Raw genomic sequence first — 27,347 nt, forward strand, 5'->3', positions numbered from 1 at the left:
AACCACACCCCTCCTTCCTCTCTGATCTCACTGAACTCCTAACCATTGCTTCATCCCTCTCCCCACGTCTGTTACTCCTCGGCGACCTTAACATCCACATGGACTCCACCACCTGCAAACACGCTTCTGAATTTTCCTCCCTTCTGGACAATTTCTCATTTACATAACATGTCACCTTCCCCACCCACGATAAAGGACACATCCTTGACCTTGTCTGCTCCACCAACCTCACAGTACTCGACCTCCACCCCTGCCCCTTTCCCCTCTCTGACGACAAATTCATACAGTTCACCACCGCCTCCCCCGTCCGCCGCCCCCCCCCATCCAGGAACATCACTTTCCGTAATTTACGCTTTGTCGATCCCCAGCACCTCTCCGACCTGCTATCCTCTACTCTCCCCCTGGACTCGAACCTCAGCTCACCCGATGATCAACTCAACCACCTTAATTCAACCCTACTCGCCTCCCTCAATAGCTTGGCCCCCCTCAAAAGGAAAAATGTCACTTTTAAAACCTCCTCACCCTGGTTCACCCCTGCACTCCGTAAACTGAAGCAAACCGGCCGCCAGCTCGAACGCCTAACCATGAAATCATCCCTCACAGTTCACCATGAATCCTACAAACTCCATCTCACTTCCTACAGAGACGCCCTCACTGCCGCAAAATCTGCTTACCTCTCCACCATTCTTCATCGACCCCTCCCGTAACCCCAGGACCCTCTTCTCCACCGTCAACAAGCTCCTCAAACCCCGTGCTGACACCCTCTCTTCCTCCACTTCCACATGCAGTTCATTCCTCCAGTTTTTCTCTGACAAAATCCCTGCCATTAATCACTCCCTATCCGCTGCATCTGACACACAAACATCTCCCCCAACATCCACCGCCACAATTCCTCCCTCCATCTCCCTTGACCTCCCGAGCCCTCCTCCCCACGGTATTCTCTCCCAGTTCACTCTGGTTACCCCCCCTGAAATACTCCAACTGATCAGCTCTTCCAAACCCACAACCTGCTCGCTTGACCCTCAACCCACCCCTCTTCTGAAGTCCTGCCTCCCCGTCCTCTGCCCCTACCTTGTCAACCTTTTCAACTCCTCCCTGTCCCAAGGAACCGTTCCCTCTACCTTCAAAACTGCTGCTGTCACTCCCATCCTCAAGAAACCCGGTCTGGATCCCTCCTCCCTCAGTAATTACCGCCCCATCTCCAACCTCCCCTTTCTCTCAAAAACAATAGAACGCATCATCTCCAAACGACTCCACCACCATCTCCAAACAAATGACCTTTTTGAACCCCTTCAGTCTGGTTTTCGTCCTCACCACAGCACAGAAACGGCACTCATCAAAGTCCTCAATTCCCTCCTCACCTCTGCTGACACCGACTCCCTCAACATCCTCATCCTCCTTGACCTGAGTGCAGCCTTCGATACCGTGAGCCACACCATCCTGCTTACCCGACTCCGGGATATCGGTATCGAAGGTACTGCACTCAGGTGGCTCCAGTCCTACCTCTCCGACAGATCCCACTTCATCTCCCTCAACAATCACTCCTCTACCACAGCTTCAGTCACCCAAGGTGTTCCCCAAGGTTCAGTACTCGACCCCCTCCTCTTCATCATCTACATCCTCCCCCTTGGTCAGATTCTCCGCCATCACAACCTGGACTTTCACTGCTATGCTGACGACACACAGATCTACCTCAGCACCAAATCCCCCCACAACCCCCCTCTCACACACATCGAATCCTGTCTGACTGCAATAAAATCCTGGATGCAACACAACTTCCTCAAACTCAACAGCAATAAAACTGAACTCCTCCTCATCGGCTCCAAATCCACCCTCAGATAAACCCCCAACCTTACACTCACCATCGATGGCACCCCTGTTTCCTCCTCCACCCAGGCACGCAACCTTGCCGTGATATTCGACCCACCCTCTCCCTCTACCCTCACATCCGCCAAGTTGTAAAAACCTCATTTTTCCACCTCCGCAATATCGCCAAACTCCGTCCCTCTCTCACCCGCCCCGCAGCTCAGCGACTCATTCACGCCTTCATCTCCTCTCGCCTTGACTATTGCAACTCACTCCTCTTCGGCATCAGCACAACATCCCTCAACAGACTCCAGCGTGTCCAGAACGCAGCCGCCAGAGTCCTCACCCACACCAAATCATGGCATCACATCACCCCGGTCCTCAAAGAACTCCACTGACTCCCCGTTTCACACCGCATTCACTACAAACTCCTGTTCCTCACCTATAAAGCCCTCCACCATCTGGCCCCCCCCTACCTCACTGGCTTCCTCATCCTTTACCAACCACCCCGGTCCCTCAGATCCACCTCAGCCGGTTTGCTTTCAATCCCCAAGGCCAAACTCCGGAACTTCGGGGACAGAGCCTTCTCTGTGGCAGCCCCGAAGCTCTGGAACTCCCTCCCCCAAGACCTCCGTGAGTCTGATTCCCTCACCCTGTTCCAGTCCCGTCTCAAAACCCACCTCTTCAACTCTGCTTATCCTTAAACCCGCCCCTCCCCCCTCTGAACCAACATCCTCCTGACTGCTTTTCTGTTTTTGTTTCGTTTTTTGTTTTTGTTTGTGTTTTTCTTCTCGTTTTGTTTGTCGACCTTACTCGTAATGTAAAGCGTCTTTGGGTCTAGAAAAGCGCTATATAAATCCCATTTATTATTATTATTATTACTATTAGGAACACTTTTATTTTGCATGCCACAGTAAACCGAGAATCCCAAAACTGAGAGAAGTATTGATTCATTGAAATAAATGGGTTCACTTTTAACAACAGCAGAACTGCCACCAAGAGTAACTTTATATACAAAAAGTGATTCCGTGTTTCAACTCTTCCTTTTATGCTACAAAGCTTAATTTAAATTCCACAGAGAAAGAGAGAATGGCAGATGCAGCAAAGACAATTGGATAACTTTTCCAATTACATGAAGGCACCATTGATTGTGATTTATTTATTGCGTGTTTTTAAATAAATTCAAGGGTTCTATGCGTTTTTCCCAAGAACTGGCCGTGTATTTAAAGAGCCTGTGACAGCATCCCATCAACTGTTGTGCAATGAAATATTGGACTACTAGTCATCTCGAACTGTTAGTTTAAAAAAGAAGGTGCGATACCGTTCCGATAAATATCAATAATTTCGAACATCGCGGGGAAATTCCTTCGACTCATTTTGACATTTTCGGGGAAGCCGGAAGTGACGTCAATGCGGGAACGCTTCACTGTGCGGCGAGAGAGACAAACACGGAAAAAGTGTGTTGTCATGCGTAGAAATGGTGAATTACTGAGTTTAGGCACGTTAATAACGTTTTAATAAAGTTGACTACAGTATATTCATATTTGTCAGTGCTTTCATGTCAATTCGGCGAACATAAACATAAATGATCGTGGTGAAGATGATGATTAAATTAGGATTAAAAATCGGTAGTGAGAGCTGCTGAATTTCCTCCCGTCGGATGTGATATAAAAACAAATCGATTATTTTTGTAGTTGTAAACTCAAGTGGATTACACTACATTTATTAGTGCTTTCATGTAAATTCGGTGAACATATGATACATTAAATGATCGTGAGGATGATGATTTAAAAATCGTTTGTTTGAGCCGGTCTGCATTTACTGATCAGAAAACATACCGATGCCTTTTGTAGTTGTAGTCAGTGGTGTAGTGGGCATTGGACGCGGGGGTACGCCGTACCCCCACTTATTTGAAGCATGATTTATTTTTTTAATAGTCTAATACATATAAAATCATTGCCAGTGTTATCAGTTGCAAGTTTGTGTTTGTTGTAATAATGACGAAAACAGCTCAAGCATTTATGCAACTTGATTTGAAGCGTGTGTGTGTGAGGGGCAGAACTGTGTGTGTAGGGTGACCAGGTGTCCCGCACTGTGCGGGACTGCACACACAGCATTTTTATTATTTGTCCCGCGTCCCACACATAGTCCATGGGCCAGACCAGATTTTGGTACCACTCAGAGTGGCAAAGTCTAGTAACATTTTTTGAAAAGGTACATGTCCATAGATGATATTTTGGTATGATAACCCATCCTAAGTGGTAGCTTTTTGACAGTTATCAGCTCATAAAGTTATCAACCCCCTGCAAAAAATAGGCCTCTAAACGCCGGGGGCATATTTTGTTTTGTGCTCATTTTCAGAACTTTACTCATATGTTATGAGGGCATGTTTGGTAGCATTTTAAAGTGTACAATCCTAGCTTTCATTTAGACCTAGTTTTGGGCCTATCTAAAAAATATAAAGGTCACATGGTCAAAGGTCAAACTGTCTCAACAACATTTTTTCCACTATTTTCGCCTAAACTGTAGTCTTTTTTATAGCACTGTGAAATGTAGGAACAGCACTGACACAAATAACAAAAACTGAAATACTCACAGGACTGTAACAATTCAGGAAATGTATAATCTTCCCATAATATCCTGCTATGAGGGAGGATATGGGTCTTTAAGTGGAACATGGGCCCAGGCGAGAATTGACAATAACTGCTAATTATTTGGTATTTGTCACAGAGTTTTTATTTAGATTTGCCCTAATCATCACATCCATCATCATCATAGTCCACAGTGAAGACACAACTTCTTCATCCTCCTCCACCCTCTGATTTGTGCATTTTTGAAAACATTTAACATCTGAAGTCAGCGTTAAGAGCGTTAAGGTGGGGTGGGGGTGGTGGGGCATGGTGGGGCGTCAGGTTTTAAATTCTCTTTAAATACTTTTCAAAAAACTTTACAAACATATGGGTTTTTGTTATAATGTTAATAGAAATGTAAGAAGAATCCCTCAGAGTGTAAACACTGAAACATGAACTATACTGTGTGTGTATCAGACGGCCAAGTGCAGGGGAGTTCCTGTGGTGTGTGTGGGCGGAGGGGCAGTGTTCGGAGGAGGAGGACAGGGAGTGGGAGGTGGCCTCCTTCTGCAGCTCCGCTCTTAGGATCAGCAGCTCCTTCAGCGTCTGATGCACCAGCACCTGGAGCACATGGGGCACAGGAATAAAAACTACAGGAACATTTGCACAATAACTTTTTTCTGTATCCTATATAGATCGATCTTTATCTTTATTCTATTTTATTTTATCTTATTTTATTTAAATCTTTAATTTATCGCTACCTTTTACTATTTTTTGTATCTTACCTGGGGTCTCATGTGGGGGTTGCCCTAATCATCACATCCATCATCATCATCATCATCATCATAGTCCACAGTGAAGGCAACTTCTTCATCCTCCTCCACCCTCTGATTTGTGCATTTTTGAAGTTTGCACATTTCTGTGCACTTGAAGTTGTTGGCGAGGCAGGAGCAGCCTGGAAGCCTACAGGTCTTTACACACTTGCAGGCCATGAGCTCCAAGACAGCCTTTGGAGCTGGGAGCCCTCGCATCCAGTCCAACACCAGCATACCTACAGTAAAAGAAGAAGTGTAAGATCCAAGTCACACACTTTCCATGTCTCATCTACTTCACTAAAGAACTGAAATGTACAGAAATTACCTATACTGTTGCAGTGAATTTACTAAAAGCATACCTTTGACGTCTGTTTTCCATCCATAACCTTTTGGCTCTGGTATGCCTGGTTGTCCTTCCAGACATTGCCTCCATACTGCTGCCTGGTAATTTGCGCGCTGTGTATGCAGCTGTAAGCAGTCCCTGCAAGGCGGAAGAAGGCTTGACTCCATTTCACCCCTTTTGGTGCAGAACATCAGGTACCGAAGGTCGTTCACATCACATATGTCGGATGATGGTGCATACATCTGACACACAAAGGATTCCATGGCTCTGTGTAAGTGCTCTGATACATCCCATGATGTTCCCAGGGATTTGAAGCCCTCTTGATATGTCCCGTTTCCTTTAACAAGTTTGAAAGCACAGTTTCCCTCTTCCTGCAAAAGCACTCACACTATCACAACCTGTAAAGGCATGGAGACCTACAAGAGCATCACAGAGATCATCTCCATGGAGTTCAGCAAGGGTGCTAATGTTGATGTATCTTGTTCTATTCTGACTCCCACATTTCAGGTACATGGTGCAGTTTATCTTCTTACAGTTCCCTAAGCAAAGGACCATGACATCTGTGTCCTCACTCACAATCACTGTAGTTTTATAGCCATTCTGGCTGGCATGAGCAGCATGTAGGAGCATGCGGGTGTCTGCCTCCTCATGGGAACACTTTAACTCCATCACAACTTTCACATCTTTGTTCTTAAGACAATAGCATGTCTCTCCACATGTTACAAAAAGCTGCTTTTCTTGAAGCTTCACCTGGTTTTCTGGCAGCTTCCACTGGTCCACAATGAACTTGATCAAGGCAGTTTTGCTCTCTGGATTGCTTAAGAGTTTTCTCCACTGCACAACATTGTGTCCCGGGGCAATGTTCTTCCATTGAGTGCTACTTGTTGCACCTCGATTGTCTCTCTCAGCATTCTTGATGGATGTTTTCCTGTACACATCAAACACCACATCTATTCGTGTACTCTTTCCTCCTTCATGCAAAGCAAAGTTCAGCACAGAACCAGCAATCTCTCCAAAAGTCTTGCCATCACCTTTCAGTTTCTGAACAAGGCTCATTCCATCAATGATGCATGCAGAGAGATTTCCAATATCTTCAACTGCTGATGCTGATTTCTCTAACTCTCTAGCAAGAGCGGCCTTATTGGTCTTTCGCAGCGAACCGTCTGGATTTGAAAGTGACCAAGGCAGTGGACCAAGTGGATGAGCCAGGACATCTTTAATGTGAAGACTTCTACTTTGTGAAACAATTATCATATGCCCAAAGAGATTTATGTCTGCTTTCAATATCAACTCCTTGTTTTGTTTTTGATTTCCTCTGTCTCTTTTTGTGAGGCTTGAGAATGTCTTCAGATTCTGTTTTTTCATTCTGTCGTGGAATTTGGTTTCTGGTGATTCTTTTTCCAAACGCTCACTTCTGAACTTCTGATATGCTTCCTCTCCAGTCTGGTGAGCTTGCAGCAGATCACTGGCTATGTCTGGTGACACAGCGATTCCTGTGGAAAGACTGATGATGTCAGACTGATCTGGACTGAGAGGGTTTACCCAGCTATTTTTCATAAGCTCTACAAAGGCATTCACATCAGCCCTGTCCTTCTCTATTCTGGTCTTCTGTAGATCGTGATGACTGAAACTGCCTGTAGTTTTGGTGCCTGTCATGTTCCTGAGTTGCCTTAGGTACTGACTTCTGTTTTCTGAAGTGAGATAGTATCTGGTGACTGCTCCTGCTTTTAGGCTGAAACCCTTGGTTCCTCCAGCAGTCTGGGTGTCCTTGTTTATGGTCTCCTCAATTGTCTGGTCAACTGGAATCTTTCCAAAGGGATTGTTCCCACTGAGCTGGACAGACAAACCACCCTTTGCAATGTGTGCATGAACAGCAGGATTATCAGTCTCCAGGCGAGACATTTGTGCATAGTAGTATGTCAGATATCTGGCATAGTTGATCCTATCATATGCAAAGCACCATGGAATGATGGCTCTTATTGCTGTAAGATGCATCATCCAATTTCCCTCTCGTGATGCTCGAATTAGACAAAGCAGAATCTCAACCATGTCCACATAGGACATCCAGAAGGCAGACAGGGGACCATTGTCTTTTCTGAGGAAGCTGAGGTACTCATTAAATTGTGTCAGAATACGCTGACATGAATCCTGCTTGAGAGTTTCCTCAAATCTTGTCTGTGTTAATTCTTCACACAGGTTGTTGGCAGTTTGCAGAGTTGTTTCCAGGTGAATAATATCATCCTGGTGATTCTCTTCTAACCAAGGTTGAAAACCTTCCCATGCTAGTCTCAAGAAAGCCTCATAGAGCAGTTTGTGGAGCCTTACTGCACGATTATACTTGTGCCCATCAATAACTCCTGAGACTGAGCCGTCAGCTATCACTCCTGCTTCTATGCAAAGGTCTCTTAGACCAGCATCTCCAAACCGTTGGCCAATTGTTGCCATGAAGGCACAGGTGGTATGGAAGACTCCCATTCTAAGGATGATGTCCTTGAGTAGCTCCTGGTTTTTCCAAGTAATTTCAACAGCTTTGGCATACAATGCCTGGTCAAAGACAACAATTATGTTGTTAAGCTGCAGAGATTTCATGATGTTTAGTGACTGGAGAAGTATCTCATTTACTGTTGATAGCTGTGTAGCAGGAGCATTGATTGTAGGCAAATAGCCTATATTATCTTCTTGTACACATGTTTCACTGTGGGTGAGGATGTTGAACCCAGTCCAGCTACATATATCTTTGTTGGAAAGACGAGCCATCAGCCACATGTGGTTTTTGTCTGCTGCATCCTTTAGACATGTGGTGTGATCAGTATCGTATATATATATATATATATATATATATATATATATATATAGTATAGTTTGAAATAACTGTCAGCCATTGGCTGTTCAAATTTAAAGGGCTAGGATGCTCAAACCTCCAGAGCTACTGTATGTACTTTGGACTGCTGCTGCTGATATTAGGGCAAAGATGTAAAGAAAACTAAATAAAATCTCTCATGGCCTGCAAGTGTGTGAAGACCTGTAGACTACCAGATTTCTCCTGCCTCACCAACAATCTTGACTGCACGAAAATGTGCAAACTGCAAACATGCACAAATATTAGGATATTATGGGAAGATTATACATTTCCTGAATTGTTACAGTCCTGTGAGTATTTCAGTTTTTGTTATTTGTGTCAGTGCTGTTCCTACATTTCACAGTGCTATAAAAAAGACTACAGTTTAGGCGAAAATAGTGGAAAAAATGTTGTTGAGACAGTTTGACCTTTGACCATGTGACCTTTATATTTTTTAGATAGGCCCAAAACTAGGTCTAAATGAAAGCTAGGATTGTACACTTTAAAATGCTACCAAACATGCCCTCATAACATATGAGTAAAGTTCTGAAAATGAGCACAAAACAAAATATGCCCCCGGCGTTTAGAGGCCTATTTTTTGCAGGGGGTTGATAACTTTATGAGCTGATAACTGTCAAAAAGCTACCACTTAGGATGGGTTATCATACCAAAATATCATCTATGGACATGTACCTTTTCAAAAAATGTTACTAGACTTTGCCACTCTGAGTGGTACCAAAAAGTCCAATTTTGGCCTCTGGCCCATGGACTAACATTGAGACTATGTCCCGCATTTGAGTGATAGTCGCGCAGAAAGGCCGTATCGGTTCGCTGACAGCCGGCACCCTTTATTATTATATTGTCTAAACGGCATCATGTAAGTTTACGCTGATAGGCGACACAGAGGTCCCCCAAGCCCCCCCCCCCCCCCCGTTGACAGTTCGCGAGCGCGTCCAACATGGATTAAACGTGTTTTCTTTTACCACAATGTTGGGGAAATTAATGGATAAAATGCACTGATTATTATTATTATTATTCCCACTCCGATCAGGACACTAGGTCCACCATTTTCCCGCAGCGAGGCTCCCCCCGTTGACATTTTACGGGGCTGGGCTGGGTGCAGTGGCGGACTGGCCATCGGGACGAATCCTGATGGGCCGGTACCGAAGTGGGCCGGTCGGCTAAGTCACTAGCACATCCCCCACTCCCCCCGTTGACAATTTACTAGCGGTACCGAAGTGGGCCGGTCGAGAGTCCCGGGATGTTTTTAGTCCCAGTCCACCACTGGCTACATGACCGTATGATCGCCCATATTGACGCACCTAATTCCTAAACTTCTAACAGATACAACATAAACCGATCCTTCAGCCTCATATGAGCTCTCAGACACGTTCAAAATTAAACTGTCATCGCTGAGTTTGCTGCTGTGTGCCCCATCGTGCGTTTACATGCAGATGCTGGGATCCTGAAAGCTGCAGCTGGAGCGCTGTGCCCGCAATGACGTCACACATAATTTGGCGGGATTTGAAGAATCCCAGAGAAGATCCAGAAAATTGTCAACATTGAAGGGCAGATTAATGGTTATCAAAGTACAAATATCCAAAATCAGTTCAGTAACGGTTTTCAAGGGGACAATATTTACTCAAATTGATGGGTTTGGATGATGGGGGAAACTCGTGTCACAGGCTCTTTAAGGTTGATTGGTCAAAGACTGAACAGTTAATTGAGTCAGCATTACTGTGACATTATTTTTTTGTAATGAGAAACATCCGTCATTCATTGTTCTCTGTGCTGTGTGTAGCTGTATAATGCGTATGCAGAGTGTCAGACACACCTCCAGCTGGAGAAGCAGGAGACCCGCAGAGTGAACAGAGTTCTTGACGAGATCGTCATGGAGGTGGAGTCCAAGGCTCCAGTCCTGAAGCGTCAGAGGGAGGAGTACGAGAGCATGCAGAGGTCCATGGCTTCACTGTGCAACAAGCTAGAGCAGGCCCGGAAGGTTAGAAAGGATTCACATTCATTCGGTTTGTGACATGTTATACATGTATTCTATCTACATGTATTATCAAGAAGTAACTATTCCCCTTTTCTCCTCTAGAAAAGGACATATTAAGTTTAACATGACTTGTTTTGTCTTTGTCATCAGGAGATCTACAGTTTGCAGAAAGAGAAAGAGGAGGCCAAGCAGCGCTGTGATTCCATAGAGAGAGAAAAACAGAGGATAGATAGGCAGCGAGAGGATACATCTACACAGGTACACACACTTCAAAGAAATCCAAATCCAGTTGAATTCATCTGATAAGATCCACATTACTATTCTGCCAATATGGTCATTCAGTATAGGCTGTCCAAAGAGCCAACAGGAACTAAACACAGGAGAAACAATAACATACAAATTGTGTGTTCCACTACTTCTGTGTGCGTTTGAACATTTACTCCTCCTTAAAACACACAATTTGAACCTCTTCCCTTATTATAAAGTAGTGTATGTGCAGGCTCCCACCTCTGTCAGTGCCAAAACGTGTGCATAGGTCAAAACAATAAGGTGTTCTAATGACTTACTAATCATGTAAATAGGGAATTAAATAATATATTTTCTTAAAGTAATCCTGATTAAAATGCTAAACTAGAAGGATGAGCGCCACCCCCTCAATAGAAACCGTCCTTCATGTTTCTGTCCCCGCCACTTTCTGTTTGCAACGGACTTTCAAAATAATATGAATAATAAACTGTTAATGCAAGATCAAATAATTGTCGGCCTTAATTAACGCGTTATTATCATGCTAACTTGCCCAGCCCTAGTTTTAATATATATATATATATATATATATATATATATATTAGGGCTGTCAAGTTAACGCGTTAATAAAAACAAATTAACGCCACTAATTATTTTAATGCGATTAACGCATGTGTATTTTTTGTCCTCGGCCGCCCCGTAGTTTCAGAGCGCATCGAGTTAAAAATGCCATCTACAAGCTGATGCTGACAGCCCCGCTCCTGCCGCCCGCTTGTGGCAGACCACACTTCCACGCTCACCGGCAGGCACGGACTGGCCATCGGGAGGACCGTCAGGGTGTGTGTATGTGTGGCGCGAGAGAGAGACCTTACGTGTATTGTTGTTGTTGTTAGCATCTGGTGCTAGCTAGCTGCGCTAACGGATATAAGGAGCTGTTTAAATGAAAACAGAGGAGTGACATTTCGCCGACAACTGCGCCGAGCACTTGACTTCATGCAGGTAGCCTGACAGTGGGACATTGTGGGAAAAGTCAGCACGGATAGTGCGCGCAACATGATTGCAGCTTCCAGGCAGCTCCCGTTCGAGCATATGCCTTGAGTTGCACATAGCTCCAACGATCCATCACACACACACACACACACACACACACACACACACACACACACACACACACACACACACACACACACACACACACACACACACACACTGTATTTTATTATGGAATGAGAGAGGTTCCAGATTGAATTGAGGCGAATATTTGTAATGTTCAGAGGTTGTTGTGTTTAATATTCATGAGAATATTTGTGATTGTTCAAATGATAATAAACATTTGCATAAAGCATATTTGTCCACTCATCAGTTGATAAGAGTATTAAAAACTTGAAAAATATTCCTCGAAGGAACATTTAGAAAAGATCGGTCTCCCCCATTTTGTAGATTATTTACAACTTTTGAATCCACATAAGCACATCGGCAAAATCCGGCTTACTTTGAGCATGTGTTTTAAACACTTTAATCCCTTTGTGAATTGTTTCCACTTGCGGCGTCCTTTAATTTCTTCATACAGCGGGCATCCAAATGAATTAATCCTGAGTCCAATAACCATCAAAGTCACTCCAATAGTGCTCCTTAATTACGCTTTCATCCTCCTTTAACAAAATACTTCACATTCATCCAGTTTGTGACAGTAGTTGTAGCATTTTGAGACTTTGAAACTTTAATTACCGCTGTTGCGCCCCCCCTTATGTGTGGGGGGGCACAACTTCCAACAGGAGTCATTTTTTGGGGGGCTCTTGGGAAAAAAGGTTGGGAACCACTGCTCTAAGGTACATTTAGAACAGTTAGAAAATGTGCGATTAAAATATTTAATCGCATGATTGTACACAGTTAATCGACTGACAGCCCTAATATTAATATAAATATATATATATTCATAGATACAAATTAGCTTAAAAATGACTTAACACTTCTCACAAACAGATGAACTAACTAAATGTAAAACACAAGATGAGAATTTATTCATCCCGAAGGAAATTCTTGTGCGAGAATGACAAAAGATACAATAAAAATAATAATGGTAACAATAATATTAATAATAACAATGAACACTAACAATGCAGTAAAAAGAACAAAGACAAACGGTACACTGAAGAGCAGTACTGTAACGGTACAAAAGAAAAGCTGGCAGATATGATGTGGCACATGTTATCATTGCTCATGATATAAAGCAGAGTGTTACGTCTGTAACGAAAGGAGATCTCTGCTGATTGGTGCAGAGGATTTCATTCATAACTGTGTCTCTCTTCCAGGTGTGTACTCTTCTGGTGCAGCTGGAGGAAGCTAGGGGTAACAAGGTGACCAAGGACGACGGCAGCTCCTCTAACTTCTCCAGCCCCTCGAAAGTCACCAGTCCGCTGTCCTTCCGCAGCGTGGAGGAGTTGCAGAAGCAGAACCAAAGCCTGCTGGGAAGGCTGAAGGAGCTGGAGGATGAGAACGACCTCCAGAAGAGCCAAGCCACATCAGCACGGTAAGAAGCGCTGTTATTCAACAACAACTGATCTACTAATGGCAAAGTGTTTGCCTAAGGTGACTTGCAGGTAACATAAAGTAAGATGCGTGATTTAGATATACAAAGGCAAATTTAAGTACCGTACTTTTCGGACTATAAGGCGCACCTGAATATAAGCCGCAGCAGCTAAATTGAATGATGTGTCCATATATAAGCCGCACTGGACTATAAGCCGCAGGTGTTTTAATATTTAATTACCATATGTAAGGGTTCGTGCACAGAGGGGATTGTCGGGAAAGAGATGGCTGTTTGAGGAAGCTCCCATTTATTAACATTTCAACAAGTTGCATATAGCCTACAGTAGTACCATAACAAAAAACAAAGCTTACAGCGCTTGACGAGGCAATATCAATGGCTAAATTAAATGTGTTTTTTTAAAAGTACAAAATAAAGTGCCTGTAACACGACAGTAAGCGCGTAAGCCTAAAGTTGCAGTAACACGGCTGCTTAAAATATACGGTAATCAGCCTACCAGAAAAGTCATTAATCCTCGTCTTCATCTTTTAGGCTAAGGTGCAGTACACGGCTGTAACCAGAAAAGTCAATTCATTAATCCTCATATTCGTCTTCTTCCTGCGTACTAAAACCACAAAAGTCCTCATCTTCAGTGTCGGAAACGAACAGGCTCAGGGTGGCTTCGTCAGCCACTCTCCTCTCTCCTTCGTTGTCGCTCAAAAAAAACCAACAAACTCCTCTTCGTCACTGTCGGAATCGAACAGCCTCTGAGGGGCCTCAGCTGTGGCGGCGTCCTCCTCTTCATCACGCAGCAGTGCAGCCTTTCGGAACCCGTTGGTGATCGTGGATGTTTTGACACTCCTCCACGCTGTCAGGATCCACTCGCAAACTTGAGCGAAAGTTGCTTTTCGCATGCGACCAGTTTTGGTGAATGATTTATCGCCGCTAGTCATCCACGCCTCCCACTGAACGCGTAGTGCCACTTTGAACGCACGATTGACACTGATGTCGAGTGGCTGCAGATGCTTCGTTGTGCCCCCAGGAATCACAGCTGGAATTGAGTTTGTGCTCTTGATGGCTGCTTTCACAGAATCTGTTATATGGGCCCTCATGCTGTCCAAAACGAGCAACGCTTTTTTTTGGTGAAAGAATCCTCCAGGGCGCTTGACGTAGCACTCATTCAGCCACTCCTTCATTACGCTTTCCATCATCCACCCTTTCTTGTTGACTTTAAAGGAGATGCCGTTCGGGATCTTTTCTTTTGGCATTGTAATCCGCTTAAAAATCACCATTGGCGGAAGCTTTAATCCAGATGCTGTGCAGCCAAGAACACAAGTGAAATTCGTTCTCTCGTGGCCAGTGGTTCTCAACGTGATGGACGATTCACCTTTCTTGTTAACAGTCCTAGTGAGAGGCAGGTCAAACGTCAAAGGCACTTCATCCATATTTATGATCTGGTCCGGTCCGATGGAATATTCCTCTATATTTCTTTGTGTGAATATTTGTTCCTGGTAGTCGGGAGGGAGTTGCTGACACACAGTCGTCCGCGCCCTGATGGACAGTCCCTTTCGTCTCATAAATCTGAAACACCAGGATGGTCCACCTCTAAAATTTTCAATTTTCATTTCGGTGGCGACTGTTTTGGCCTTCAGTCGAATCTGCACGGTGGAAACACCTCGGCCGTCTGCTCTCTGTGTGTTCACCCAATCTTCAAGAAAGTCTTCAAGTTCGGGCCATCTGCTTTTATTACCTCTGAAAGCTTTTTTTGACTTTTTGCATTGAGACAGTTCTTCCCGCTGGTGTCTCCAACGTCTCACCATTGACTCATTGATGCCAAGGCTACGTGCAGCAGCTCTATTTCCTTCTTTTACTGCCAGATTGACTGCCTTTAACTTAAAAGCTGCATCATATGCATTTCTACGTTTGTTTTCCATAATTAGGGTTTGTGCATGAAAACTTCCTTTGCACAAACTGTCTTGCTCTCGTTCTGTCTCTCGTACCACTCTCGGTTCCACTTTTACTTTTTCGCGCTACCTGTCTCACTCTTTTCCGGCCTCCAGCTTTTCCTGCTGGAGCCCGCCGCTTAAAGGTGGGGGGAGCGGACCGGCCATAGAGCTCATAGAGTTAAAGGTAGTGGACTGTAACCTGTAAAATCCATAGATTTAGGAGGTCCCCTAGTGGCCGTTAGCTGTAAAAATCCATAGATTAGCCGCACCGTTATATAAGCCGCAGGCTCGAAAAATGGGAAAAAAGGCGCGGCTTATAGTCCGAAAAGTACGGTATTTTATGTTTTTATCAGATAGTGTGCAAGAAAAGAGTGGCTGAGTTGATGCTCTATGAGGAGGAAGCTCTTTATTTTAGGAATTAAACAACATAAAGTAGTAATAAAATCATAGATATTATCTGTATAATCTCTTGATGAACTTAATTGGCTAATAAAAGAGTTTTAAAAAAAAAGAGCCAAAAAACGGACATTACCTACAATAACCAGCGACAAATCGGCAGAATAAAATAAATGAGAAGTGAGCAAACGTCATAAAGGAAGACATGCACTGATATTCAGAAACTGAATATTCTATTTGATTATAGAGCAAATTCTTATATTTTTCAATATAGCTAGATTGTGTGTAAATGTGTATTCTTCTGTACAAATGCATTCAAATGCTGTCATCGTTTACACATGAATGAAAGCCACCCATGCACATGTTGAGCCGTGTATTCCTGCCATACAGTAGATCAGGTGAAATGCAGCATTTGTGAGCAGTAAAGATATTTCCTTTTTAAACTGAGCTCTGTCTCTGTGGCTCCCTCTAGTGTGTCCGAGTTGGAGGCGAGTGTGGATAAGCTTCAGAAGGAGGTGGAGCAGCTGAGGGAGCAGAGGAACCAGCAGAAACAGCTGGCTGACTCCAACGCCCGGCAGAGGGACATGTACAAGGCCCTGCTAACTCAGAGCACCGGCTTCAGCCTGCCCCCCCAAGGTCACAGGGAGATGCTAACACTTCTTGTCTCTTTCTCAACGTGTCACTGTTTTTACAATGAGGTCATGTGTGTCTGCAGGTCTGGATTCTCCCTCTCAACCTGCACCTGTTAGGCCGTCAGTTCCTGCTACTCGCTCTACTCCTCAGAGAGTTGCTGCTGCTGAGTCAGCACAGACTGCTCAGACTAAAGCTGCCTTAAAACAGGTATGCACACCTGCACGTGCACACACCTACACACACACGCAACCATACACCTACACACACACACTAGGGATGCCAGAAACTGACCATGATCATATTTTAAAATCGGACAGCCCTGGCGAATATTAATCGATTAGGCTGCGCAGACTGCTGCACTCTGCGCAGCCTGCGCTGCTGGCTTCCTCCAAGTTTACAGTAAAACAAACTGGTGGTGTGACCGATGGCCATTTACAATTATTAAGACTATTGCTGTTATTAGCATTAGTCTATATTTTGGTTGAAAGCCAGGGAAAAAAAGAAAAACATAAATAATAATAAAAATATGTAGAAATAAAATCGAATTAAAAAAAATTATTTTCCATAATGGAGACTGTAACGAATATTCGAAAAATTGAATAATCGCTCGCATCCCCAACACACACAAATACATACATAAAGCAACATTTCACATTACTTGTGGATTTGACCTCTGCATTATTTGTGATTCAAACTAGATAAAGATAATGAGATAAGATTTTCTTTATTGATCCAAATTAAAAATAATAATAAATAATGTGACATTTTAAGAGTAGAAAATAAACACAAACGGTACTAAAGAGTAAAATATATACATGTAGACAGTGAAAGATAAGAATCTGAAGAATAGCGCAATAATAAATGAAGGGCCAAATTACCAAACAAAATGTAAAAGTAGTGTGCAAGGAATATCATATTTAATGAAATATAAATGTACAGTGTGAAGAAAAGTGTGGTTATCCAAAGAAAAAGGATGGAGCTGTGAGTTCTCTGCTAGCCAGAGGCAAGTTGTTAGGCAGTGTAATCTGTCCTTGTGACAGATGCAGAGTAAATACTTAGTTACCGAAAACAAACTCTCTTCTCGTTAGAACATCATCTGGAGGAACAAACTGCTCAAAAGGACTGTACTAGCTGTCTCTAACATCACAACTTGGCGCATACATCTTGTTTGCTAAAGTGATATGAAGCCAAAATGAACATATTTTGCTAAGATTGTTTTGCATTAAAGGTATGAAAAGGCTGTGTGGAAAAAACCACATAGTGATAGCAATTAGTGAAAAGCGATTTTGCGTCAATCCATGTCTTTGCATTGACTGCATTTGTAATCGGGCCGCACCAAGAAAGTTGGTTTGCATCCGATGGGAATACCTGAAAAGTGTTCTGACCGGATGTGTTTGCTTCTCCAGCTGAATGACGCCTTCATTCTGTATAAGAAGGAGAAGGCAGAGAACGACAGGTTGCTGAATGAAACCAACGACCGGCTGCAGAAGCAGCTCAATGATCTCCGCTCCAGTCACGCCAAACTCACCTCTCAACTTGAGTTCAGCAGCAAGAGGTTTGCCAAGTCCATGCTACTACGGCCCCAGCCTCCTATTTCAGCCCTTGCAGGTGTTTTTGATGCACTGTGTTTGTTCTGTTTGTCTCTTTGTATGTCAGGTACGAGATGCTCCAGGACACCGTGTCAGCCCAATGCAGAGAGATCTCCGCTCTACAGGACAGGAACCAAAAGATGGCTGCCACTGCCCAACGGCACGAGCAAATCATCCACACCATGAGCCAGGACCTGCGGCAGGGTAACGAGAAACTGGCGCTGGAAGAGGTGAGCAAGAGGAGAAGCTTAATTATCTTCAAGATAATTAGAACATCTGGCTTTTTTTCTTCAACTGGAAAATACACGATTAGAATTGATTCCCCCAAAACACATTTACTATTTGTCCCTTAATTTATCAGATCCAGCTGCAATGGAAGTGATAGAAACATAATACGCAAATTTTCGGCACTTTATGTCACACGCTTAATCAAAGTGACTATACAATAGATCACATGTAGCAGGGATTTTTACCATTTTAACCATTTATTGATGAGCCAAACATAAATAATTTATATGAATACGCACTGCTCGAAGACAAATAAAATGTAATTTTACTTTGCTGATTATCATAAACAAAATCAAACCCATCTAAAAGGTTATGTTGTATTCTTTCCACTTCTTTCCAACAATCACCATTTGAAAGTAGCATCGCCAGCACAGCCCTGGCGTAGACGTAACGCACCAGGAAAAAGTGTCACCATCTTAAACCTTTCTGTCTCCCAGTAATAACCGGATGACTTTATTTCCCCTCTGTGTCTGCAGGTGCGTGTCGAGAACTTGACGAAAGAAAAAGACATGTTGAGACAAGCAGAGAGTCGACTCAATAGAGAGAAGGAATCCATTCTGGTGGAGCAACGCAACCAGAACCTGCTGCTGACCAATCTGAAGACCATACAGGTACCAGAACAGGGGATGCTTGGTATTCTCAGAGGACCCTTCAGACCTTTCACCTCTCTCCTTATTTCTTTATCGCAATAAGCCTTCATTTATGATGTAAAGCAATGACTTAGTAGTGGTATAATGAAATGTTACTGTTTGATGGCAGAAGTTCATGAAGTTGCTTTGACACTATAAAACATTCATTTGTTACGCCTCCATGGTGCAAACATTCATGTTATTCTAACAACTTCTCCTTTTCCCCTCTCTCAAACGGCTGTAGTTGACGATGGAGCGTACGGAGACAGAGACTCGCCAGAGACTGAACAACAAGGTGGAGCATTTGGAGGCAGAACTGGCTGCAATGAAGACCAAGCACGACCAGGAAGTAGCACAGAGACACGCCCTGGGGCGCACCATGGACGTATGTAAAACATTAACATTTAGTTAATTTGTGTTTGTTTGTATACATAACTGTTTAGAAATTGGGAATCTGTTGCCACCAAGCTATATTAAGTCCAGTCAGATGTCTAAGAGGACAATTCTTTCTTTTTTTTAGTGGTTGTTCACGCTTTTAGGTTGTGGAACAAGCTACTTTAAAACACTGTGCAATAGTTCAACCAGACTGATGCTGTAAAGGGCAGCAAGAGAAGGACCCTCTGACCACTGTTAAATAATAATAGAAACAAATCAGCAGTCATTGATTAAAGAAGCTTAGCATCATAGATGAGCATATTAACAGAGGTCTTTTAGAAGTGAGGTTGTATAAGGTACTATGATCAGTGTGAAGTAGCAGTCAGGAACAAAGCTTATATATACGTCTTTGCTCTTTTTAAAGCCACCAAACTCTATTGAGAAAAACTGTTATTTTAAACATGGAGGTTGCTGCTTTATTGATACCTCAATGTCTTCATTTGTTATTTGTTGATGTGCAGCTTCAGTGTTTTTAAAGTCACCAAAGTCACACAACTAACCTATCGAGGCAGCGGTAGACCAGAAACGATTGTGTTATGCGAAGTGAAATGATGTTTATATTAGGAGCAGCAAAACATTTTTTCCTCAGTGTCGGGTGCACAATAATCCCTAAAATATCTGGAATGAAGGTAATTGGTTGCTTTAGCAAAGCACTTCTCCAAACTTCCAAATAGAAAGAGATTTAGTCTAGGATTAGCATCATTAGATTTTGATCGTCTGGAAAATCACAGTTTAATCCTCTTCAACCTCAACAGTGAATACGCTGCTTGGGGCCCAAAGGAAAAGAAGGCTTCCCTTAATATTCATAGCATAATCGTACCTTTGTGCTTTAATAATGGTTGAAGTTTACTTAGATTAAAAATCCAAGTTCGAAACGTCTTCTCCTGCAGAACTGTGGGGAACTCGACATTGGACGGAACATTTAATCTTTGGGTTCCCTGTTGTTGCTGCCAACAGAAAGATCAATGTAACGGCTGATTCTGAACTTTTGAACAGTACTGTTTTACTTTTTTTTTAAATGTTGTTGGACAAGGCAAGTAACCCGGTCCTGTTTCTCCTCTCTAACCCCACCCCCCCCCACCTCCTCCACAGGCTCAGTTATTAGAGGCTAAAAAGCAGCTGGAGACCCAGAACACCTTGCAGCATAAGACCAGGGAGTTGTTGCGCAGCTCTGAGCAGCAGGTGGCAGCACTGAGAGCTCAGCTGGCTGCTGCTGCTGCTACTCCATCCTCTGAGGCGGCCCCACACTCCAGCAGCACCCCAGCTACCAGAGCTGCAGGCCTCAGAGCTCCACTCAGAGGTAACCAGCATCCCTCGTGATGAAGGGCCATCTTTGTAGTATGTGGAAAGACTAAAAATCAGTTTAGTGATGTAGTGTTATTACTGTGACAGCGTATTAAAGCCAGGCACGGCATGAAAAAGCACTTCGGGCGATTGTTCTATACAGTGCATGACATTAGCTGTGGGCCATCTAAGCTAATTTACAGATGGCCCTGAGCCCAATAGAGATTGCCCTGAAAAATGCGCGCGGACGAAATTGCACGAAGGTTCTGAGGGGCCTCCCCCTAGAACATTTAGATTTTTGCAGGTCTTACTGTAGATGCTGTCTGGTGCATTCTCTAGACTGAATTATAAGATGAACCACCACAATATTATATTGTACAATTTCAATTTTATTCTTAATTTCACTTGTTTGTTTGTTCTTGTTTGTGTTTGCTCTCTTGCATGCCCTGCATAGCTATAATAAATACTTAAGTTGTTGGTCAAGACACTTTCCATCTGATGAAGGCAAATGCCTTCCCAGATGTAAAAAGGTAGAAAACATTACATTCAGTTATAACTGCCAAAACAAACATTATTTACACTATTATGGCCCCTGTTAAAAATGTTTGTAATGTTATCTACTGTAAGTTGGACGAATGCCTCCTCATCCGGAAGCTGACCGAGCAGACCCGAGCAGCAGTCGAGAGGAGCTGAGAGGAGCCGAGCACATCCGCGAAGCGACGTCAGAGTTCCCTTTAGCCGGCAAATCAAAATCTCTTCGGTCAAAATAATTTCCCTTTAGCGCCAATTATGTGACAGACAAGAATAGTCAATTCTAATGTGTAACACTTAATGTGGAGAAAGAGATGTCCTGTATGGGTTGATTGTGCGTTGATCTGTTGGTAATGCCTCGGGGTTCCGGTGGGCATGTAAACAATTGCATAGCGACACTTATTGTTTAGGTGTCTTTTAATAAGCAGGTAGTCATATCATTAGCTAGAACTAGCTAGATCTGATCAATATGGACATAAACGCGAGTGAAGTCTAAACTGGCGGGAGAGAGAGAGATCAGCTGCTGCTGACGAGTCGACACGCACCTCCGCATGATCACATGCAGCAGTGAGCGGACAAAACACACACTTCAGGTTAGAATATCACACGTAGCTATTTTAATTACCTGTCAAACTACCGTAACTAGTTATAGATATGTTTAGTTTTGCCGTCGGGTCACTCATTACTGGATCCGCGAGCTGCATGATACTAGCATAATAGATTGCCCGATCGGGCAACCAGCAGGTGAGGCTTCATTGCCCGAGCTAAGTACTAGATGGCCCCGGGCCATCGGCCAGCCCTTAATGTCGAGCCCTGCTATAACATGTCTTATTCCAAACAAGTGAGAGACAATTGTTGATATTATTTTCAAATTTATGAAGTGATAGAAAGAGATCCCTGAAATGTTCTCAGTAAAAACCTTATTTCTAGTATGTCAACAAAATCAAAATAAATATTTTGAACCCGGGTTTATTCATATCTCTACCAAACACGTGTGCAAATTCATATATTCAATAAACAATGCCTAATTCTCACATTTTAACAAGCAATCATAAATCCAGAAATTCAAAAAGTAATTGTCTAAATGTAAGTAATCAAGTTGTTGATATCCATTAGTCCCACCTGAAGTGTATCCCCTTCACAGCTTAGTTTTTGTCTCTGTGTTCCCTCAGTGCGCTCTCCAGTGCCAGCAGCCTCGCAGCAGCTCAGCCAATCAGAGCAGGAGCTTGCAGAGGTGATGGGTCTCCAGCGTACTGCAGAGGAACGGACCAGAGAACTAACAGAGCAGCTGGAGAATGCAAATGCTAGGGTTGAGCAGTACAGGGCCGTGGTGCTGACTCTGGAGGACAGTCTGAAGAAAGAAAAGGAGGTACAGCTGATGTGTCATTTACCTTCACACACTATTCTTATACATTATATTTGTTGTCTATTCATACACTCCAATCCAATTGTTATCTGACTTCTCCATTCTGTAGTTTCGCTCCCCTCTGGAGCTCCGGCTGAAGGAGTCTGACGAGGTTCAGAAGCAGCTGGAGAAAACCATCTTAGAGGCTGAGAAGATGAAGCAGCAGGAGAGAGAAGAGAGGAGAAAGGCTGTAGATGCTGTGGAAAAACAAGTAAGCCCTCTGCACGCCGTAATACAGGATCTGCTCATTTGATATTGTTGGGTTTTGGATTGTTGGTTTGATGTTTCACAGTTTTGGTCAAATGCACAATAGTTACAGCGTAGTTGTTTGCAATGAACATCTTAAATCCTCCAACAGTGCAACATAAAACATTGTTGAGATCTATTAAAAAAACAGAAATAGAATATTGAACATATTGCAAGTGGAGTTTATCGATAGTGATAAAAACACTCCCGATGAGTCGATTGTGGTCCATCTCTGTTATCTTGATGAATGATGAATATCCTCTTATGAGTGATTTATTTTTATTTTTTTAAGTTAAGTTGGCAGCCCGCACAGTGTTGAGCTCCAGGTGATGATGCTTGTTTCCCTGCTGTGTTCCAGCTGTGTGAGTTGCAGCGCTGCCTGAAGTCCAGCCAGACGGAGCAGCAGGAGGCGCTGGAGAGAGCTGCTGCTGCTGTCACTCAGGAGCAGAGAGCCATACAGGAGAGCCTGCTGCAGGTACACACGCACGCACGCACGCACGCACGCACACACACACACACACACACACACCCCCTCCACACACACACCAGGGCTCGACATTATAATTGGCCCGCTGGCCCGGAAGCACTATTTAGACACCCCGGGCCAGCATGTTTCCTTTGGTATTGGTATTTTGAATATCAATTTAGTTAAATTGTTTAGTTTATTAACGCTACAACATAGCGTTTCGTGAGTCGCTTGTCGTTGTTGGGTGAAAAGCAAACAGCTGTTTGCTGCGGAGCGCAGCGCGAGCAGGCTCCCGTGAGCGGGCTCCCGTGAGCGGGAGCGCGCTCCTTCACTACAGACTATCGCGCCACCTAACCATTCACCAAAATGTTTTTAATACCAGCGGTAACCGGCCAAGCGCCGGGCAAAAAACAATCTTCAAATAAAAGAAAGTCACCGGAGGAGTTAAAGGAGAGGGAGCATGAGAAGAAGAGGGAGAGAACGTTTCAGCCAGCTTGATCGACGGAGTTGTTTTCTAGTGGTGCAGTGACGCGTCCTAAAACCCTTTTATAATCTATCGATTAGATTTATGATTCGAAAATTATAAAAGTAGGGTAGACATGTGGAGATTATCCGGCTGAACAAAACGTGCATTTATCAAACAGGTTTGTTTTCCACAGACGTTATTTCCAGCTATTTTCCAAAACCCTTTGGAGAAGTCCCATTGCATTTTGTCGAGGGAACCAGCAGCTTACTTCCTGGTTTTATGACGCATCACTGCACCTCTCAATATGATGCCAATATAAACAAGGTCTTATGTCGGCTCTTTACATCAATGCCGACCTATGCTGACAAGTAAGTGAAGAGTATAAAATATAAAAGGTATTGGCTATAGGGAAATGTCCCAGCAGTTTAGGATAATGAAGGTTCTAATCTAATCTACTACATAGCCATTACATTTCTAACTCCTAATGATGGCAGAAAGCGCATTATACAAATAATAATACTCATAATAATAGCAGAAATGTTTAACAATGACCACAATATAATTATTTTAATAAACCAAATATGATCAATTGAGGAAAGTGAGGAAGAACCCGCCAGTGGCATTTTGCCCTTAATGTCTACCCCTGCACACACACACACACACACACACACAGGGTGTTTCTCAATGTCGAGGACGCTTGCTTGGTAGCAATTGTCTTCCGAGTCACTTGCTTCAGAAGCGAGGCAAGAATCCTTCATAGCCTCGGAAAACAAAAAATTGTGTAGCAGGTGTGCGTCATACGAGAGGCCCCGCCTTAAATGGAGCGTGATTTCCGCCAAAAAAAAATGGAAATTGGTCCGTGCGCAAAGCATTTTGGGGATTTTAAGACCGGAGTCTACACATGTGCAGCCTCGAAATTTCTCGCAACGAAGGATGCCTGCCTCGGTAGAATTCCAAGTGTGTTGGACATTGGAACAGTCCTTCGGCGGCATCACTGAGGCCGATGCGATGCACATCACGATACGTTGCCAACAATAGATTTGAAACACCAGGCGATAAGATACGATACGATTCACCCCTGTTGCGATTAGGGTTACCAGAAACTGACCATGATCAAAATTGATTATTCGGCAGCCCTGGCGAATAATCAATTAAAAAAATAATCATATCAAAAAAATCAGACCAAAAGGAATTCCGTTGTTTTCTTTACTGGAACATGTTTAACAGTACAAACAAAATAAACAATAAATAAACCAACATCAACATGATGTTGGTTTATTTTTTGTTATTTTCTAAAGTGCCTGCCATTGCCTTTATTTGGAGATGCGCTATGCGCAGCAGCGCTGCGTCTTTCTCTGTAACCTCTTTGGCGTGCTTCGCACTCAAATGCGAACGCATTGTTGAGGTTCAGCTGTGATAGACCGTCTTCCTTTGGACTTGTAAGTTTGAAGTAGTTCCACGAGGAGGAACTCTTTTTACCTGCCGCTTTGTTCATCTTTAGTCGCACGTGTGAGGGAAAGGGGGGATGGCGGCGGGGTCGGTGTGTAGCGTGCTGCAGCAGCAGTCTGCTCTGCACGCAGGCTTCCTCCAAGTTTACAGTAAAACAAACTGGTGGTGTGACCAATGGCCATTTACAATTATTAATACTATTACTATTATTAGCATTAGTCTATATTTTGGTTGAAACTAAACCAGAAAAATTTAAAAAAAACATAAATAATAATGAAAATATATATAAATAAAATCGATTTTTAAAAATAATATTCGATTATGGAGACTGTAACGAATATTTGAATAATCACTGGCATCCCTTGTTGCGATACAGTTCGATACGATTTGATTCAACATTATGTGATTCGGGGTGATACGATGCGTTTCAACACGATGATACAATTCAATATGGTACAACAGAGGATTTTGTTTTATTCCTTATATGCAGCAAATCATACATTAACAAAAAAGTGCTTCACATATTTGGTTCTCTCTACTAATACTGTGCATCGCATCATGCTGTTTCTTTTTTACCTTAAAAAAACAAAACACTTGGACCTTTCGCAAACTGGCCTTTTCACAAGTGTAGTAGTGTTCTCTGTCTCCAGAGTACAGTTCAATGTTATAACACCTCACAGTTAAACAATTTAAGGATGCATTGCCCATGATTAACAATGTGCAAATACCAACTACCATAGTGCCATGCCCATACAGCTGCTGCCTGATGTGCTTAACACTCATCCATAGGCTAACTCACCAGTGAGCAGAAAGCTGTGGGTTCTATATGAACAATGAAGAATACAAATAACCTTTCACAAACAGGTATTTCATAACTGCTTACAGTGAGGAAGACATTTAAACTATTATTGGCAATCTAGGCTGCTGTAAACTAAACACCACTCTCTCTGACAGAACACCTCACAGTGATTTCACTCATAGTCTAACTTTCAGGTTTCTCTTTTCAGACGCTAAGTTCTTTATGTGCGTCGCTAAGTTCCTCGTACTACTTTACTACTTTACAGCAGTGTACTTTAAAGCGGCTCGGCATCGTTTACAATGTGCGAGCGATTTTTTTTAATTGTCCGTCTTTCTTGAAAAATCCGGAGTGTTGCCAAACGTTTGATTTGTAGGTATTTTTCGGTTCGCTGTGTTTGTCTTTCTCCGCGACTTCCATGTTTGTTGATAACTGAAACTCTCGGCCTCCGTAGAGTGCTGATAGGCTGAGAGGATATTATATGAATGAATATATTTTTTTTACCGATGCAAAGATGCTACAATCGATGCATCGCGAGTTCAACCCAAACTGTAGCCGATGTGCGTGCATGCATGCATGTATATATATATATATATAAAAATAATATCAGTGGCGAACCGTGTCTATCACAACTGGACCTTCTGTAGACACACACGCCGCCGTCGCCTCCCTTCCGCGGCATTATAATTTCCGTCTTTTCACTGAATTGTCGTCTTGAAAAGGGTACTCACAACAATTCCGCAACAACTTCATCTTCACCTGTTGCATTTGTCATTTCAGCGTTAAAAGCAATAAAACGGCATGAATTGCTTCGTCGCATTCATCTAGATCCTCTGTCTCGAGCCAGTTAACTAGCGGGCCTTCTCGAGTACCCTGAAACCAAGGGAAACTCTGAAAGAATACGCCCATTGGCTACAAATCAATATATGATTGGTTGATCAAACGGTCAGTCCAAACGTATGCTCTCATTCAGTGCAACGGCCAGGGCATTCTATCAAGGATATAGAATACCTTGGTTGAAGAATATTCTACCCAGAGACCCAGAACAAGATCTGATTTGTTGCTTTCTTTTCTAACACAAAACCACTGAAATGCGTTGTGCATGGTCCGAGAAGGATAAACAAATCAACGTAACACTGTAATATTACAGATCAACAACACAGATACGATTCTCATTTATTCATTTTATATATATTTTATTACATGTTATTTATATAATTAAATCGATTTTTTGTTTGTTTTATCCGAGTGTTCCAGGGTATTCTCTGAATACCTTGAAGGCCCTGACGGTTCGCCACTGATATGTATATATCTATATCTATCTATATATATATACAGTGGGGCAAAAAAGTATTTAGTCAGCCACCAATTGTACAACTTCTCCCACTTAAAAATATGAGAGGCCTGTAATTTTCATCCCAGGTATACCTCAACTATGAGAGACAAAATGAGAAAAAGAAATCCAGAAAATCACATCGTCTGATTTTTAAAGAATTTATTTGCAAATTATGGTGGAAAATAAGTATTTGGTCAATAACAAAAGTTCATCTCAATACTTTGTTATATACCCTTCGTTGGCAATGACAGAGGTCACATTTTTTCTGTAAGTCTTCACAAGGTTTTCACACACTGTTGCTGGTATTTTGGCC

General features: G+C 43.0%; 2 protein-coding genes across 3 annotated transcripts in view; one reads left to right on the forward strand and one right to left on the reverse strand.

Annotated features, from left to right (window-relative positions):
* The window catches only part of LOC307019877 (nucleoprotein TPR-like), a 94,118-nt gene that overhangs the window by 21,620 nt on the left and 45,151 nt on the right, over nt 1-27,347 (forward strand). The window contains exons 13-25 of the mRNA XM_079650980.1: nt 10,175-10,372; nt 10,520-10,627; nt 12,925-13,142; nt 15,954-16,117; nt 16,197-16,321; nt 17,521-17,669; nt 17,771-17,933; nt 18,468-18,602; nt 18,865-19,005; nt 20,148-20,355; nt 22,043-22,239; nt 22,346-22,486; nt 22,880-22,996. Of these exons, the coding sequence (XP_079507106.1) occupies nt 10,175-10,372; nt 10,520-10,627; nt 12,925-13,142; nt 15,954-16,117; nt 16,197-16,321; nt 17,521-17,669; nt 17,771-17,933; nt 18,468-18,602; nt 18,865-19,005; nt 20,148-20,355; nt 22,043-22,239; nt 22,346-22,486; nt 22,880-22,996 (2,064 nt within the window). The remainder of the gene's footprint in view (nt 1-10,174; nt 10,373-10,519; nt 10,628-12,924; nt 13,143-15,953; nt 16,118-16,196; nt 16,322-17,520; nt 17,670-17,770; nt 17,934-18,467; nt 18,603-18,864; nt 19,006-20,147; nt 20,356-22,042; nt 22,240-22,345; nt 22,487-22,879; nt 22,997-27,347) is intronic.
* On the reverse strand, nt 3,978-8,337 carry LOC307018742 (uncharacterized protein). 2 transcript variants are annotated; one of them, XM_079649136.1, is made up of 3 exons: nt 5,551-8,337; nt 5,162-5,427; nt 3,978-4,997 (listed from the first exon to the last, which is right to left on the reverse strand). In XM_079649136.1, the coding sequence occupies exon 1, from the start codon at nt 8,298-8,300 to the stop codon at nt 5,874-5,876; it is 2,427 nt and encodes an 808-aa protein (XP_079505262.1). In that variant the 5' UTR covers nt 8,301-8,337; the 3' UTR covers nt 3,978-4,997; nt 5,162-5,427; nt 5,551-5,873. The 2 variants fall into 2 exon arrangements, with proteins under 2 accessions (XP_079505262.1, XP_079505261.1); XM_079649135.1 differs by having other exon boundaries at nt 5,162-8,337.

Source organism: Notothenia rossii (genome assembly GCF_949606895.1).
Source record: "Notothenia rossii genome assembly, chromosome: 9".
NCBI classification, from domain to species: domain Eukaryota; kingdom Metazoa; phylum Chordata; class Actinopteri; order Perciformes; family Nototheniidae; genus Notothenia; species Notothenia rossii.

What these genes read in the sequence shown, in the direction of transcription:
- LOC307018742 (XM_079649136.1), bottom strand. Translation starts at nt 8,300, where the DNA reads ATGTGGCTGATGGCTCGTCTTTCCAACAAAGATATATGTAGCTGGACT.